This window comes from Thunnus maccoyii, chromosome 19 (genome assembly GCF_910596095.1).
Source record: "Thunnus maccoyii chromosome 19, fThuMac1.1, whole genome shotgun sequence".
NCBI lineage: Eukaryota > Metazoa > Chordata > Actinopteri > Scombriformes > Scombridae > Thunnus > Thunnus maccoyii.
In genome coordinates, this window is record NC_056551.1 from 29,130,296 (window position 1) to 29,147,124 (window position 16,829).

Below are 16,829 nucleotides of genomic sequence, written 5' to 3' on the forward strand. Positions count from 1 at the left end.
TTCAGTTTTTGGACTTTTTCTCTAATCTTTGATTTTTGCTGAAATATTGGATCATTTGAACATTTATTGAAATGAAAGCATGTGAGAAGTTTAGAGGGAAAAATCACTATTTGGTGGAGCTGTTAACAACTCATAGACATGTGAAATGTGACCCCGACTACACACTGCTTTTTGTAAGACGTCAAAAGCCAAAAAGGTTGGAAACCACTGGTTTCATCTTTAACAATGTGTTGTATTTTAAAAGCTTGTTATATTATCCATTGTGTCAAATCTTCATCTGAAAAGTAACTAAAGCTGTCAAATAAATGTAGTGGAGTAGAAAGTACAATATTTCCCTCTGAAATGTAGAAAGTAGCATCACATGGAAATACTCAAGTAAAGTACAAGTACCTCAAAGAGTACTGAAGTACTTGAGTAAATGTACTCAGTAACTTTCCACCACTGACACACAGCATCATCATCATCATCAGTCACTGTGAGTCTACGGAGATGAAAGCTCTCTGGCGCCATCTACTGGTTCTTTACTGGTGTATCTTATCTCCACTCCGTCCTGCTGCTCACAGGTGAGGTTAGTGAAGTTGAGGTCACGTGTGTGTGTGTGTGTGTGTGTGTTGCGTACCTTCCTCTGAGCAGCCTCCTGCCTCTCGTCGCTCTCCTCTTTGAGCAGCTGCTGCAGGATGCGGATGTCCAGCTGCAGCTCGTCCTGCTGCTCTCTGGCCACGCGCTTCATCTTCAGCCGTAAACCCTGATCCAGCTGCCGGCGCCTCGTCTGCTGAGCCTGACGCTGCTGCTGCTGCTCCCGCTGCTCCTGCAGCTGCTGCATCTCCTGCTGCTGCAGCTGCAGCCAGACAGAGAGAGAGAGAGAGAGAGAGACGGAGAGAGAGACGGAGAGAGAGAGAGAGAGAGAGAGAGAGAGAGAGAGAGAGAGAGAGAGAGAGAGAGAGAGAGAGAGAGAGATGAATAATTAATGCTGATATCTAAACTACTCAGTGTAAATCGTGTCTGAATTTGTGAGGTTTGAAATGTTCTAGTGATGCAAAGACAAAAGATTTAGTTCAGATATAAAACGCAACTAACGATTTATTTTCATTATCAATGAATCTGTTCATTATTTCCTCATCTATCTGTAAAATGTCAGGTAGAAAAATTTGGACATTTTTCTTCTTAAAAAATTAATCAGAAAGAATAATTGGTTGTCAAACTAGTTGGCGATTAATTTAATATTTGGCAACTAATCAATTAATCAACTCATCGTTGCACCTTTAATAAAATTCAACTGTCTTCAGTTTCATCTCATCTGAGCTGTTTTGTTTAAGGATGTAACTCGAGGATCTTATTGATCCTCAGCAGCCCAGATGTTCACGTCTGAATTTAACCGACTCAGTTTGAACAAATTGATTTTTTGACTTGAATTTTTAGATCCATAAAACACTGAATTTGGTTCAGACTGAAATATCTGAAACTACTATGAGATGGATTAATTTAGCTTCAGACATTCATGTTCCCCTCAGGAGGAATAACTTTAATCCAGCGCCATCATCTGGTCAAAAACTTAACTTGTTCAATACTTTGATTTATAACCAAACAGCTGAAACACTAATGAATCTGTTTAGTGTTAATTAGCAAACATTAACACTCAGATGGATTTGAAACGAGTCCTCCAGTCATTCAGTGTGTCTCTTCCATAAAGTCGGTGGATCTGTGGTCAAAATCCGAGCAGCAGAGGAAGAGATAATGACATCACTGTGGTGACATCACTATGACATCATCGTTACACAAGAGAAGACTGAACGGGACCGAGAAGCTGATCATAATGTGTAAAATCAGTGAAGTGACACACAAACGATTTGATTTGTGAAAGAAAATTGAATAGCAGGTTATCATTTTATAAATCTTTTGTATAGATGTTACAAATGTTTTCAAACTAAGGAGTCAATGTTTGTTATCAACTGAATGTGATGTGATGTCATTGTCATTTTGGGGACACATGTTGGTGAAGAAATCCTGCTCCTAGTCTAGTTGAACTCTTGAACTTGTTTCTATCTGAGGATTGCTTGCTGACCTCTGGGGTTAGCTAGAGATATCTTTGTCTTAAGCCTGCTGTTTTAGAGACCATACTTGTTTGTAAGAAGGTGTAACAGTTTGTGGAAGTGTCCGTTTAGGGACCAGACTGTTTTTAGCTTTGCTTCTGGAGAGGTATAAAGCTGTCTAGTTTGAGTTCACAATCTTTATAGAAAGGGCCAGCTGAACAACATGCTTTCTCTCCAAAAATACAAGATGATTGTATTTTTGTTTGTGTTTGGACATTTGTATAATTGTTACTGATGATGTGATGGATTGTACAGTGTTTACAACTGCTTCAACAAGTAACAATGTTTAAGGCTTTCTTTATGTCTCCATGTGCCTCTTTCTGAGAGAAAATTTCCACAACAGATTCAAACAGCTTGATCTTATGACTCGACTTGAATTTTTCAATCTAAAAATGAAAAACTGAACGTGAAAAACTTTTCTGAATACTGAAATTTTCTGTCTGCCCTGAAAAAAGAAATGATGAATGATGATGAATGATGAATGAAATTCAGTTAATTCAGACCGGTGGCTTTGAATATTTTGTGGTATTTAAATGTCTCAGTTGTCTATAAGTGTATATTGTATATTGTAAAAGTGTATATATTGATATATATTGATCGGTGCAGACCATCAGCTGGGCCTCCTCCTCTCTCAGCTGTCTCTCCTGCTGTTTCTGCCTCTCGGCTGCGTCCCTCTGAGCGTTCAGGGCGTCCAGCTGCTCGGCGTCTCTCTGCTGCCGCCTCTGCACTCGCTGCCTCTCTCGCTCCTCCTTGGCTCGTCGGTCGGCCTCCCACAGCTCATCGAACAGCTTCTCCTCCTGCTGCTGCTGCTGCCGCTGCTCCTCCCTGCTCCGCACCTGGGCGGCTCGCTCCTCACACACCTGCCACTCCCTTTGTTTGTTCTGGACGCTCCGCAGCTCCTCACACTGCTCTCTGAAAACAGTACAACTTTATTACATTACACTTCTACAAAGTGCTACTTTGTCAGCCCGTGAGGCTGCTTCCGGCCTCTGGATCCCCTCTAAGAGACAAAGGGGAGCTGGCAGAGGGAGAGGAAGGAGAGGCAGTTAGTTTCAGTCTTTTGGCCTCCTTTAATGCTCCCGAACACCAAACCTGTTTCTCTCTCTCTGTGCAAAGGAACGCTGTCTTTTTGGTTTAATTGGTACTGTTTGGAGTCTGGCTGCTTGCAGAATCACACCACTCTATAACCTCCACTAGAGGGCAGGCAGAGTTACAGGGGTCCGTTTCACAAAGCAGGTTTAGTGAAAACTCAGGGTCTGTTAACCCTGAAATGAGGGAAACTCTGAGTTTTCCGTTTCAAAAAGGGAGGTAACTCAAACCAGAGAAAGAGGGATAACTCTAGCCTGTTTCACAGAGAGGGGTAACTTAAGCTCTCGGTCAGTTACCGTAGTAACAGACTCTATGAACCTAACCTGGTCGGGACCAGGTTTTTCTCAATGAACCTCGAGTTTCTCTCAGTCTCCGCCCTCTTTCAGAGCCGCACACTCCATTTGATTTCCTCATTCATTCAGTCAGCAGGCGAGTTTTGGCGTAGCCTAGTTCTGCCGTCTGTCATTTAAAAAAATCATTTAAAAAAATCAGAGTCAGTATATTAGAAGTCCATTAGGCACAGTAGGTGGCGACTTTTTCACTAACATGGCATGTCCTTTTGATAACGATCCCGTGGATGAAGGTGCAGCATTACTGCGCAGAGAATTAAATATTCGTTGAGAGATGGTTATCAGACCACGCATAGATGTTCTAGCATTTCCAGACAATTATCTTTTTGAGCGGTACCGTTTCACGTCACAGTCCATCATCTACATACACAACCTAATCCGTCCTTACATTTGCAACATTACTAATCGTAATCAATTCTCTCACATCCCAGCAGATATTGTATGTTGCGCTGCGTTTCTTTGCAAACGGAAGTTTTTTGTACAGTGTCGGGGCCAGCCACTGGCCTTCCTAAATTCTGGCTTAGGGCCAGCTCCTCTGCCTCCGTTAGAGGTGGCGGTGCTGGACCACCGCCCGTTTTACGGACATCTGCCTTCTTTCTGTTGGCTGAGTAGAAGTCTGTGTTAATTTAAATAGGATTAATTATTTAACAGAACATGATGTAGATGAGAAGACATTTATGTGTGTGAAACCAGCATTATGTTGGGGATAAAACAACTGCACAGTCAAACAGCCACTTAATATTTACTTTACAATGTAAAACATGATCAAAGTGAGGTACCCCCATGAGATTATGCCGAGGTCTCACCTGTTTGAACAATGTTTTTATATTTTATCCTAAACTGCTGCCAAGTGCGCTTCTCCCTCGCGGGATTGGACCTAAATAAAATAAATTAATAGGCGACCAATCAAGCAGTTTTCCTCTGTAATATTATTGTGATTGCAAAGTACTACATTTAAACTTAGGCATTGACCCGAGCAGCGATGTTCTCCCACGCCGTCTCCCTCTCTTTTGCAGCTGCAGCGGTGTTGCACTTCTTTTTGAAAACATGTTCAAACTCGCCGTATTATCGCATTAAGATTTCTAATTCTGGTGGGGCGAAAAACGCAGCCCTCCTCTTCCCCGTTGCCATGGTGACTCGTTGAATCGGGGCTCCATTGATGCTGGCTTTTTATAGTTGTGGTGCACGCGCTTAACTCCAGGTGAAACTACTCCGAGTTGAATAAACTGACTCAAATCAGCTGTTCTGGAACCGGAAACTCAGAGTTTTCTATCTCAGAGTAGATCAACTCAGAGTTCAGGATTAGACTCAGAGTTTGTTGAACCTGCTTTGTGAAACGGACCCCAGTACTTTGACCCTACAGGGCCTGAATAACAACAGAAGGGCTGCAGGCAGCTCAGTATGGCTGAGAGTGATACAGCTCAGTGATATCACCTCATATCAGATATTCACTTCATCATTAGTAAACGTCTAAAATCTTAGTTAATACACCTGGATTCTGAGTGCAGGACTTTTACTTGTAACAGAATATTTTTAAATTGTAGTATTTCTACTTTTACTGAGGGATCTGAGTACCTTTCCTACTTCTGCATGTAAACATAAAAATAGAAACCTCTGCAGAAGAACTCCTGAACAGTATCGTCTACCTGAACAGTGTCTACCTGAACAGTGTCTACAGGAACAGTGTCTACCTGAACAGTGTCTACCTGAACAGTGTCTACCTGAACAGTGTCTACCTGAACAGTGTCGTCTACCTGAACAGTATCTACCTGAACAGTGTCTACCTGAACAGTGTTGTCTACCTGAACAGTGTCTACCTGAACAGTATCATCTACCTGAACAGTGTCGTCTACCTGAACAGTATCTACCTGAACAGTGTCTACCTGAACAGTGTCGTCTACCTGAACAGTGTCGTCTACCTGAACAGTATCGTCTACCTGAACAGTGTCGTCTACCTGAACAGTGTCTATCTGAACAGTGTCTACCTGAACAGTGTCGTCTACCTGAACAGTGTCTACCTGAACAGTGTCTACCTGAACAGTGTCGTCTACCTGAACAGTGTCTACCTGAACAGTGTTGTCTACCTGAACAGTGTCTACCTGAACAGTGTCTACCTGAACAGTGTTGTCTACCTGAACAGTGTCTACCTGAACAGTGTCTACCTGAACAGTGTCGTCTACCTGAACAGTGTCGTCTACCTGAACAGTGTCTACCTGAACAGTGTCTACCTGAACAGTATCGTCTACCTGAACAGTATCATCTACCTGAACAGTGTCTACCTGAACAGTATCGTCTACCTGAACAGTGTCGTCTACCTGAACAGTGTCTACCTGAACAGTGTCGTCTACCTGAACAGTGTCGTCTACCTGAACAGTGTCTACCTGAACAGTGTCTACCTGAACAGTGTCGTCTACCTGAACAGTGTCTACCTGAACAGTGTCTACCTGAACAGTGCCGTCTACCTGAACAGTGTCTACCTGAACAGTGTCTACCTGAACAGTGTCGTCTACCTGAACAGTGTCTACCTGAACAGTGTCGTCTACCTGAACAGTGTCTACCTGAACAGTGTCTACCTGAACAGTGTCGTCTACCTGAACAGTGTCTACCTGAACAGTGTCGTCTACCTGAACAGTATCATCTACCTGAACAGCTGCTCCAGCTTCTCTGACACCACCTGCTGTCTTTCAATCTCTCGTCTTTCTCTCAGAGTTTTGGCTCTTTCTCTCATCTTCGCTTGTCTCTCCACTGAAGTCTCCTTCTTCTCCTCCATCTCCTGCAGCAGCTGCTGCTCCTCGGCCTCCAGCACAACACGAAGCCTGAGGAGGACAACAGGTGAGGACAACAGGTGAGGACATCACAGGTGAACACATCAAATGCCTGCAAATTACCTGAAAATACTCTGTTTTTGTTGTTGTTATCAGTACTCCAGTGTTGTGTTGTGTACTTGTTTAGTGCCTGATATACTGTGTACTATGTTAGGTTAAAAAAAACAATGAATCCACATGTAGTGAGTGTGGGTGTCCAAAGACGGACCTGTCCCTCCTCTCCTCCATGCTGAGCTTGTGTTGGGTCATGGCGGCTCTGATGTGTCTGTCGATGGTTCCTCTCAGGAACAGTCGGTCTGAACTCTGCAGCCACGAGTTCTTGATGTCGCAGGTCTGCTGGTTCCTGCAGAACTCCAAGACTTTGTCTCGGGCCGAGTCCTGTTTCTGTCTCTCCAGGATTTGATGGTCTGCAGGCCTCGACGACGGGAACTTTGCTCTCTGTTTGACACAAATACACATTTACATCCAGTGCTGGAAAGTAACTACGTACTTTATTCAAGTACTGCAAATAAGTACAATTTTGAGGTACTTGTACTTTACATGCTGCTCTAACACTGATGCTTCACTATTAATAATCTAATGATGTCATATATAATAATATATCAGTCAGAGGGACCAAACCACTACTTTTACTGCAATACTTTAACTACATCAAGCTCATAATACTTATGTACTTTTACTGCAATACTTTAACTACATCAAGCTCATAATACTTATGTACTTTTACTGCAATACTTTAACTACATCAAGCTCATAATACTTATGTACTTTTACTGTAGTAGGATTTTTCATGCAGGACTTTTGCTTGTACTGGAGTATTTTTGCATTGCTCTATGGGTACTTTTACTGTAGTATAGTATCTGAGTACTTCTTCCACCTCTGTTGATTATAAATGTTAAATTGTAGATTTAAAAATAAAAAAATCTCTGTAATTAATTAAGTTTAAATCTGAGACCTTGTTTGGTTGTTTTTGCATCAAAGCTTAACTTCAACATTAAAGGTCACTTTATTGTCACTTAAGAAGAAATTAATGTTAATAAAATACATAAAACATACAACACAATTTACTAAACAAATTATTAAACCTCAAACCTCAACACAAGTTCACACAAATATATCGTAACATAAAACCTGGAGGATGTTTGTTCACAAACAACAAGGCAGGATAACTGTGGTATTAAAGATCCCTGAAATGTGTCTTAAATTAATCATAATCATTAAAAACACACATGTAATTTAAATAAATAATGACTGAACTTCAGCTGACTCCTCTCCAGAGGTGGAAGAAGTACTCAGATACTTTACTGCAGTAAAAGTACTAATACAGCAACGTAAAAATACTCCATTACAAGTTAAAGTCCTGCATGAAAAATCCTACTACAGTAAAAGTACATAAGTATTATGAGCTTGATGTAGTTAAAGTATTGCAGTAAAAGTACATAAGTATTATGAGCTTGATGTAGTTAAAGTACTGCAGTAAAAGTACATAAGTATTATGAGCTTGATGTCTTTAAAGTACTGCAGTAAAAGTACATAAGTATTATGAGCTTGATGTAGTTAAAGTATTGCAGTAAAAGTACATAAGTATTATGAGCTTGATGTAGTTAAAGTACTGCAGTAAAAGTACATAAGTATTATGAGCTTGATGTCTTTAAAGTATTGCAGTAAAAGTACATAAGTATTATGAGCTTGATGTAGTTAAAGTATTGCAGTAAAAGTACATAAGTATTATGAGCTTGATGTAGTTAAAGTATTGCAGTAAAAGTACATAAGTATTATGAGCTTGATGTAGTTAAAGTATTGCAGTAAAAGTACATAAGTATTATGAGCTTAATGTAGTTAAAGTACTGCAGTAAAAGTACATAAGTATTATGAGCTTGATGTAGTTAAAGTATTGCAGTAAAAGTACATAAGTATTATGAGCTTAATGTAGTTAAAGTACTGCAGTAAAAGTACATAAGTATTATGAGCTTGATGTAGTTAAAGTACTGTAGTAAAAGTAGTAGTTTGGTCCCTCTGACTGATATATTATTATACAACATATACACAGACACAAATGGAAATACTCAAGTAAAGTACAAGTACCTCAAAATTGTACTGAAGTACAGTATTTGAATAAATGTAATCAGTTAATTCCCATCGATCATATCAAGTATAACTACTACTAATAAAGTCTTAATTGAGTGCAGTTATAATGAGGATTAAGTTATTTTACTTAATGAATGATGGTGATGAAATATAATATTTTAGTTCCGGTGTTTGATGACTCTGGTCTGTTAGTCAGACAGGTAGAAAGCAGATGAAGTGAATGAGTCTCACCACTCCCACTGAATGAGGCGTCGGTCCCGTCAACTCCCGACATGCTCTTCTGTCACTCAGCAGCATTTTCACATCGATCTGATCTTCAGCTTTATGTTTAACATCAGTTATTACAGCGGTTGAATCTCTCTCAGACAGAAGCTCAAAACATCACAAGCACTGAACATGAGAGCGTCCGGTCGCCATGGTAACAGTAAACACCGGGATGTTGCGGTGTAAACAGCGCCGCTGCTGGAGGCCCTTCAACAGTTTTTTCATCTTTTATAACTTTATTAATAAACCACAGCAGGAGATGAACATTATACAGACTTTATTTGGCTGCAGAACAGAAACAATCTTTCATTAGTTTTGTCATCATTCAAATGTTTGTTGGACAGATACGCAGAACTTTATAAATAGAGAAATGTAAACTAATGTGCTCTATTGATTATATGTTGTGTTCAGTGGGATGGAGAATAATATTACCTGCATTTTATCATCTGGTTACTGATTATTCTTATTAAACATCCACAAACCTAAATCTTCTGTTTCCAAACCTGCTTTATTAATTTATTGTTGAACTCAAGTTTGAACCTTAATCAAAGATGTGAAAAACAAAAAGCTGAGAAGACTTTCAATATTTAAAAGAAAGGATTTACTTCCTCTGACTTGTATAAAGTTTTTATTTTTTACTGTTGTTGTAAATACAGAAAGTTTTGAGAAACACAGTCACATTAAACAGTCACATTTATGATAATAATGAAGAGAAACACATGGACTCATGTTTTATATGTGAAATCTGATATTTGACTCATAAAGTTGATGTGTTTATTGTGATGATGTGTGTCTGGGTTCAGTGTGACGTGATGATCTAGAAAGACTTCTGCTGGATTTACACATTAACGTCACGTCTGCTGCTGATCTAAACCAAGAATCTGATCGACTCATTAACACTTATCAAACCCACATTCGTCTCAACTACAAGGACTCATGATGGTTATCCTGATATTGTTTCATTATGTAGGTTGTTTGTTTAGTCCATAGTGGCCGAAAATGATTCTTTGGAGAATCGTTTGCTTGTATAATCTGTATAAATGTTTGTATAATTGAGTTTTTGGTTGTTAGACTGACGCCTCTGACTACAGTCGCTGCAGCTGTTGGTAATCAGATGATTGATACTCAGTGTGGGTGAAAAGTTAAAAGGGCTCAACGATGAAACTGAAGGACTGTTGACAGAGAGACTGATTGTAGAGATGTACAGGGGTCGTGTATGTGAAAGACATAGAAGAGAGAGAAGGTTGAAATGTATATATGTGGTTTACAGTATACAGACTTACGATGGTGAAGGGTTTATGTGAAAACTGGAAACTTTTGTGAAGATATAGAGACTTTATGTTGTATTACCTTGTGATGAAGGGCAGAATATTTAGGTTATAATGGTAACAACAGCTTTAAGTTCAGAGCTTATATAAGCTATTCTTTATTGGAGAAAAGGGAGATGTGTTGATATGTGCTGTTGTATACAGTTGACACCACAAGAGGACAGTCTAATGTAACAGGCCAGAGCCTGGAAACCACAGGTGGTTTAATGATGCAACTGCCAGGTAAAGTTCTTCTGACAAGAGCACTCAGTGTTTAAGCCTCATCAATACATGAAGCCTCTGAAGGAGCATGAAGGGAGGGGGGTATTTATTTGAGTGTTTAATTCAAATATCAACTATCTTTCTCCAGAATGACTGACTCTACCTTTAAAAGCTTTTAATATGAAGCAGCAGGAAATGTGTTCATCAGCTTCTCTCTGGTCTCCAGCACAGACATGAGTTTAGTCTTGCAACACCAAATCCTGCTTGGAGGTGAGGTTTGCTTTGGCCCAACTCCAGAGACGGTCCATCTTGGGCGCAATTCAGCACAACTTGACGCGTTTAAACTGGTAATAAAAAGTCAAATTAACACATCATAGTTTACTCAGCGTGGCCAAAAGTGTCAATGGAAAAACCCCAACAGTTGTTCTCCGTCTTTGTCACACCATAAAAAGTTACATATTTACATCATCTTATCTTTGGATTGTTTAAGTTGACTTTGATGAATCAGCTTTATGACTTTGCACTTGATAACCAGTTTCAATATGTTATAGTAAATAATAATGTTATCTCTGATCCTGGATTAGTCAGTGCAGGTGCTCTGATGGGATGTGTGAGCTCCATTGTTCTCTTCACATTGTATATAAATGAGTGTTTGAGTAGAAACTCTTCCAACTACATCCTGAAATCCTCTGATGACCTCTCCATCCTGACTACTACACAGAGACGAGGATACATCACTGTACAACACTCAGCACCTTATTATTAATGTGAAAAAACTGAAGAGATTGTATTTAATCTAAAATCAGTCCAGTAATCATTCATAAGTCTCACATTTATCAAGTCTGAACATAAAAACCTTTGTGTGCACATTGATCTCTTACCTGGCATGTCCATGTTGAAGTCTTTGTTCTCTGCTGCAGCAGAAGCTGTACTTTATAAGAAGACTCAGACTCTACGGAGTTGACAAGAGAATCATGTTTCTGTTCTATCAGTCAGTGTTACAGAGTTTAATCAGGTGACCTTGTGCAGGTTGATATGAAGGTCACAGGGAGGAAAGAACAGTTTTCTCTTCAGGTTATATATGAGCAGTCTGAGCTTAGAGAAGCACAGAACATAATGAATCATTCCTCACATTCTCCATCTTGAATACAAGCGTTTACTTTCTATCCGACGGTTCAGACTGAACCTTTATAAAAACTCATTTGTCCCTTTATACATTAAGATTTAAACAGCAGCAATCAAATGTGGTGTTGGTGGAACGATACTTCCCAGAGCACTTTATAAGGTGCCATAAATTATGTATTGACAGTGTGTTTGGAAGATAAATGTTTTGTGATGCAGTTATGCTGAAGCCAAGACAAAGTTCTCTAAGGGGACAATAAAGTATATTTTATCATATATAACAACCTTTCACTTTGTATATACAATACATCCTAATGTTCAGGTGTTAACACACACTGATGTGAGACGTTCACTCTCCTCCAGCTACAGATCTTCAGTCTGTGTGATTACAGTTAAATCCACCAACACTCACATGTTGCTTTCAATAACTTCATGTTGACATCAGTCTCCTTAATGACACATCAGAAAGCAATATATTAATGAAAACGTTTCTGCTCTGGATTCATGCACATTTCATGATGACATCATTTGTACTGCTCTCCATATTAATGAAGTCAGCCACTGATAATCAGAGATGTTCATTTAATAATAAACTAAACCATCATAAGTTGGTTAAAATAATGAAAAAACAAACTAAGTGGATGCTGTTTAACAGGTCAGGTTCTCTGTTTCTTATCCTGCCACAGAGCATCACCAGGGAACACACAAAGTGTCCGCTGATGTCTGAGGCTCCAACACTTCAGTCTTTGACTGCAAAGGATTTTACACTAAATATTATGTGTTAAAGTGCAATATCTCTACCAGAGTTCTGTCTATATTGATGTGAACCTGCTCAAACGTGGCATTTTAATGTAATATACATTATTTGATTTATAATTGAATGTGCTGAAGAACATAACATGTGTAAGTGTCCAAATACTTACTGTCTGGACTGAACTTTTTTTTTCTTATCTTCCTCCTTCCTCCACATGAACCACCATGTTCCTGAGGTTCACTTCACTTCTGAGAAATGACTACACACACAGCCTCCATAAAATATTATAGCATCACATTAGAGATCAAATATTACCCCAGCATTCAACATCACAGTCTAAAGTTCACTTTTATCGTACATCAGGGAGAAGCACGATTAAAAATTTGGAACACATGATCGATTGTGGCATGACTTGGATTAGTCATGACTTTAGAAACATCATTCATTTATTGAACTTTTTAAAAAATACCTTTGTCTCTTAACAGTGGATTTACTTGAACTTTAAATATAAATCAACTGAAAAACAAAAATTACATGTTGATTGATTGATTGATTGATTGATTGCCTCAAAAAATATAGATAAAAATACAAATACAAACACTGGGCTCTCTGCACATCCCTAGTCTCTACACTTAACTTCTGAACCACAGATCTAGTTCACATTCATAAAAACCTCATCAGTCATTAATAAATGTGTGATGCATCATTAATGAAGCTGCCAGAGAGCAGACAGAGTGTCTTCTGTTTGTTTATGGGGGAAAAAACTTTACAATCTCACAATATTATGATCCAGGAGAACATTTAATATGAAGAATACAACAACATGTTTGGATGATGATTTTTGAATTTTTTAATAAATATGGGTCAAAATTGAATATTTTTATATGCAAGATATGTATCAGCTTCACGAAAATAAAAAAAAAATCTATATTTTATTTCCATGTTTGTATATTCTGAGTCACTTTAGGAAAAGTCAGACTAACAGAAATGTGTTCAGAGTGTTTTTAATGCTCTGAAATGTAAAGTGAACAGTATGTGAGGATTAAATGAGTCTTAAGTTTTTTATTGAGGCAGAACATAAAGCTGGTAAATATACGACTCACATTATCCTTTTTACACTGTTAACTTTTTCACATCACAGATCAAACTCACAAAATCATTTCCTTTTTATATCAATAAGTTGTGATATTGGTGATATTTCATCGTTTCTTCTCTCTGTAGAAGTTCAGTCTGATTTGCAGCCTCGATAAAAGAATTCAGTATCGCAGCCAAACAACATATTAAATATTGACCAACATCAGAGAAACTGTTTTATTGTGTCTATCAAATAATAAAAATGAAACAGTTCACCTGCAGTGAGCTGAACTTTATCTGACTGACTCACATTTCAACAGCTTTCAACACAGAAACATATTCAGGACTTTATGTTAGGACTCATTGATGTGTGTGATGTACAGACAGATGACGACAGTTCAATCTACACTCACATAAAGTCAAACTAGACTCTACATTAGAGCTTAGAAGAGTCCACTTCAACCTTCCTCCTGGACTCATCACTGTGTAGATCATTTATTTTCCATGCAGCACTTATAGATATTAATCTGCAGTTCTATCAGTTACAACTTTGCCTTCTCTCTTCTTCACTTTGTTCTATTTTATAGTACAAAGATATAATTTAGTAAGAAGAATAACCAAAGTTATCACAGATTAACTTCACCACATATCTGCTTTTATTAATCTTTTCTTTACATACACTAACATCTGGAATCAAGTCAAATATAGCATGAAAAAATAAAAACACATGATGAATACAAAAATACATCAGCGAGAGGTGAAATAGAGTCACATGACAACTAAAATAAGTGGAGAAAAGACCAACGATTATCAAACAACACACAGTGACAGAAGAACAAATATCTGTAGATAAACAGCAGAGTGAGTTACGTCACTATTGTCATGTTGCACCACTGAACTGTCCTTCATCACATGTCACAGAGAAACAGGACACACAACAATGCAACCATTTCCACTCTGTGTCAACTTTCCTCACATGTTGCTGAATAAATCACTTTATCATTCATTCAAATGACTGATTTCATTTTAATAACAATAATAATAGTTATATAGCATTTTACAATCATAAGCACAAAGTTCTCTCCAGATGATTATAATAAAATACAAATAAAGGAAATAATCTGATAAAACAGATTAAATGCCAATAAAAGAACAAAGCTTGAATACAAAAGTGTAAATATCTGGAAGAGCATATAAAAATACTAAAATGATGACAGCAAATAAAACACAATTAAAACTGTTATAACATCATGACTCTATAATATAAGAAGAAATATAACAGTGATGTGATGATGTGAACAGTGTGTTGTGTTCAGCTTAGATGTGCAGACTCTTGTTGCAGCTGCAGAGGATTTCTGTCCTTTCTGCTCTGAGATCAGCTGAGACAAAGTCTGAAAATGTTGTGAGACGTAAACTTCAAGTCGCTCCGATAAACGTCGTCACGTCTACAGACGTCAGCTGTATGTTTCCTCCATCAGTCACAAGTTTTCAGTTTGTTGAATCCAGAGTTTAAACTGAGTTTGTCTCCATAAACTGGAGTCAGTCGCAGCTCAGTGATCATCATCAGCACTAATGTCTTTCATTTATAACATGTTATAATAAACGCTGGACATCTGTTTTCTAATCATAGAGTTTGTTTTGTTCATTACAACCTGAATGTTCTTTGATTCTAAACCTTATGTGAAGAAATCAGACTGATATTACAGAATCAGTCTTGTTGCTGCAGAGTGAACGAGGCCAAAAACTCTGAGATTTACTGTTCAAACCCAGTTTATCTACTGTTCCTGTCTATTATTGTTATTGTTCCCTTTATAGCTTTAAGCCCAATCAAAGCCTCCTGATACTTATCAGCTGCGGCTTTGACATGTTGTCCAGTTGCAGATATTTTGAGTCGTGTTTCACAGAGGAAATCCATCAGTATCTTGATTTCCAGTCTGATTATTTCTTCTCTCTCAGCTCCGTCTGACAGTCTCAGTGCGTCTTCACAAACCTTCTTTATACCATCCAGGTCTTTGCTCGCCGATTCAGCAATCGTCCAGAACTCTGCCGTCAGTTTCTGTTGCGCTGCCATTTTCTCTTCGTTTGTTAACCCTGTTATACAGTGATGAAGACTAGTAGCTGCTCCAGCAAGAGAACCTGCTGTTGCAGCTCCAAATATTGCTAAACTCAAACCTCCAGTGAACGGAGCTGTAAGTGCTGCCACTCCAAGTCCAACAACTCCTGTAACAAGTCCTGCATCTATTCCCTTCACGGATTTCTCCCGTATGTCTTTATATTCAGTTGTAATCCTCTGCAGCTCATCTGCAATCTCTCTCATCCTATTTACACGTTCTTCAAATTTGTGAAATGTGTTCTGTATAACAGAGAAAGTAGAAAGTTGTCCCCCACTCCGTCTGGTCAAGGCCATTTTCTGAATGTTGCTCCGAAACTAAACTTTTGTTTGGAGGACAGTCTGGTGTCTCGTGTGTGGAGATGTTTCCTCTGCAGAGTCTGTTGAACAAGATGAACTTTTTGGCTTTGATTGTAAAACTTCAGTCTGAATGTTTCACAGTCTGCTGCTGTGGAGAGAAACAAAGACACATCATAAAATAATTCAGGGATCTGCTCTCAGTTCTTAAGTTCAACAGAGTTCATTTCACTGACTTTCAGGTAAAAGTAAATTAGTTTTTTAAACATGCAGTGACAGAAATGTTTGTTAATAATATAAGAGATTAAAGTTATAACAGAGTTTATGAACAGACTGATCTGAATGACTGGAACTGATTCATGATAAGTTTCACTGTAATTGTGGATGAACAGATTTCTTCCTCTTTGCTGTTTGAAATGATGTTTTTGTTCTCACCTGTTCGTCGTTTGTCTGAATCCAAATGAGGAGCAACCTCTGGACTCAACTAGCAGTACTCTACAAGACACATCCACTTGGTTAGGTGTAGGCATAAGGAGTGAGATGGTTAGGGTTAGGGAAAGAATATCAGGGGGCGTGTCGTATAAGTCTGCAAGACTGCAATTAGACCCTTCTCTCTCTTTTGTCACACGTAGCATTACGTGTTTCCATCATCACGCCATATCAGCAGGGTGCGTAGCATGGCGAGGGGATAAAGTACGCTCTCAGACGAGACTTCAGACATGTAGTGTTTACATGATGAATAAAATTTTACTGACCCTGTAACTCATTTAACAAGTGTTTATCTGAGTGGTTCTTGATGGTTTTGACGTTTGCTGGTCTGCTGCTTTACACAGCAGCTGCAACAGATCTGGTCTGAATGCTCAGTGAGATTCTTTCTTCACATGAACTGCTGAACACAGCTAACACGTTATGGTGTTTGAGGACGCAGTCTATTCTGTTGATGCACCAACATCTGGAGAGGTGACCTCAGTGAGAACTTTTAAAAGCCAAGTAAAAACCTACCTTTACAAACTGGCCTTCAATTAACTTAATGCTTATTACTCTTTGCACTTTGTACACTTTAATGTCTCTTTTTCTAAAATTCCTTTTAAAAATGTATTTTAATGTGTTAATCTCTTATTTGTAATGTATCTTAACATTCTGTCATTTTATTGTATTTTAAGGTTTTTTTTCAATGTATTTGCTATTACGCTGGTCAGAATAGAAAAAAGTGTCCAAAAGCTGAACACAAGTGGTG

The 16,829-nt window shown here is 38.5% G+C and overlaps 1 protein-coding gene across 1 annotated transcript in view; it reads right to left on the reverse strand.

Moving 5' to 3' along the window:
• cfap53 (cilia and flagella associated protein 53) overlaps positions 1–8,880 on the reverse strand; it is a 12,824-nt gene extending 3,944 nt beyond the window's left edge. Inside the window, exons 1-5 of the mRNA XM_042394919.1 lie at positions 8,674–8,880; positions 6,563–6,792; positions 6,172–6,345; positions 2,699–3,002; positions 620–838 (exon numbers count right to left, since the gene is read on the reverse strand). Coding sequence (XP_042250853.1) covers positions 620–838; positions 2,699–3,002; positions 6,172–6,345; positions 6,563–6,792; positions 8,674–8,739 — 993 coding nt within the window. The 5' untranslated portion in view covers positions 8,740–8,880. The remainder of the gene's footprint in view (positions 1–619; positions 839–2,698; positions 3,003–6,171; positions 6,346–6,562; positions 6,793–8,673) is intronic.
• Positions 8,881–16,829: the final 7,949 nt, after the last annotated feature.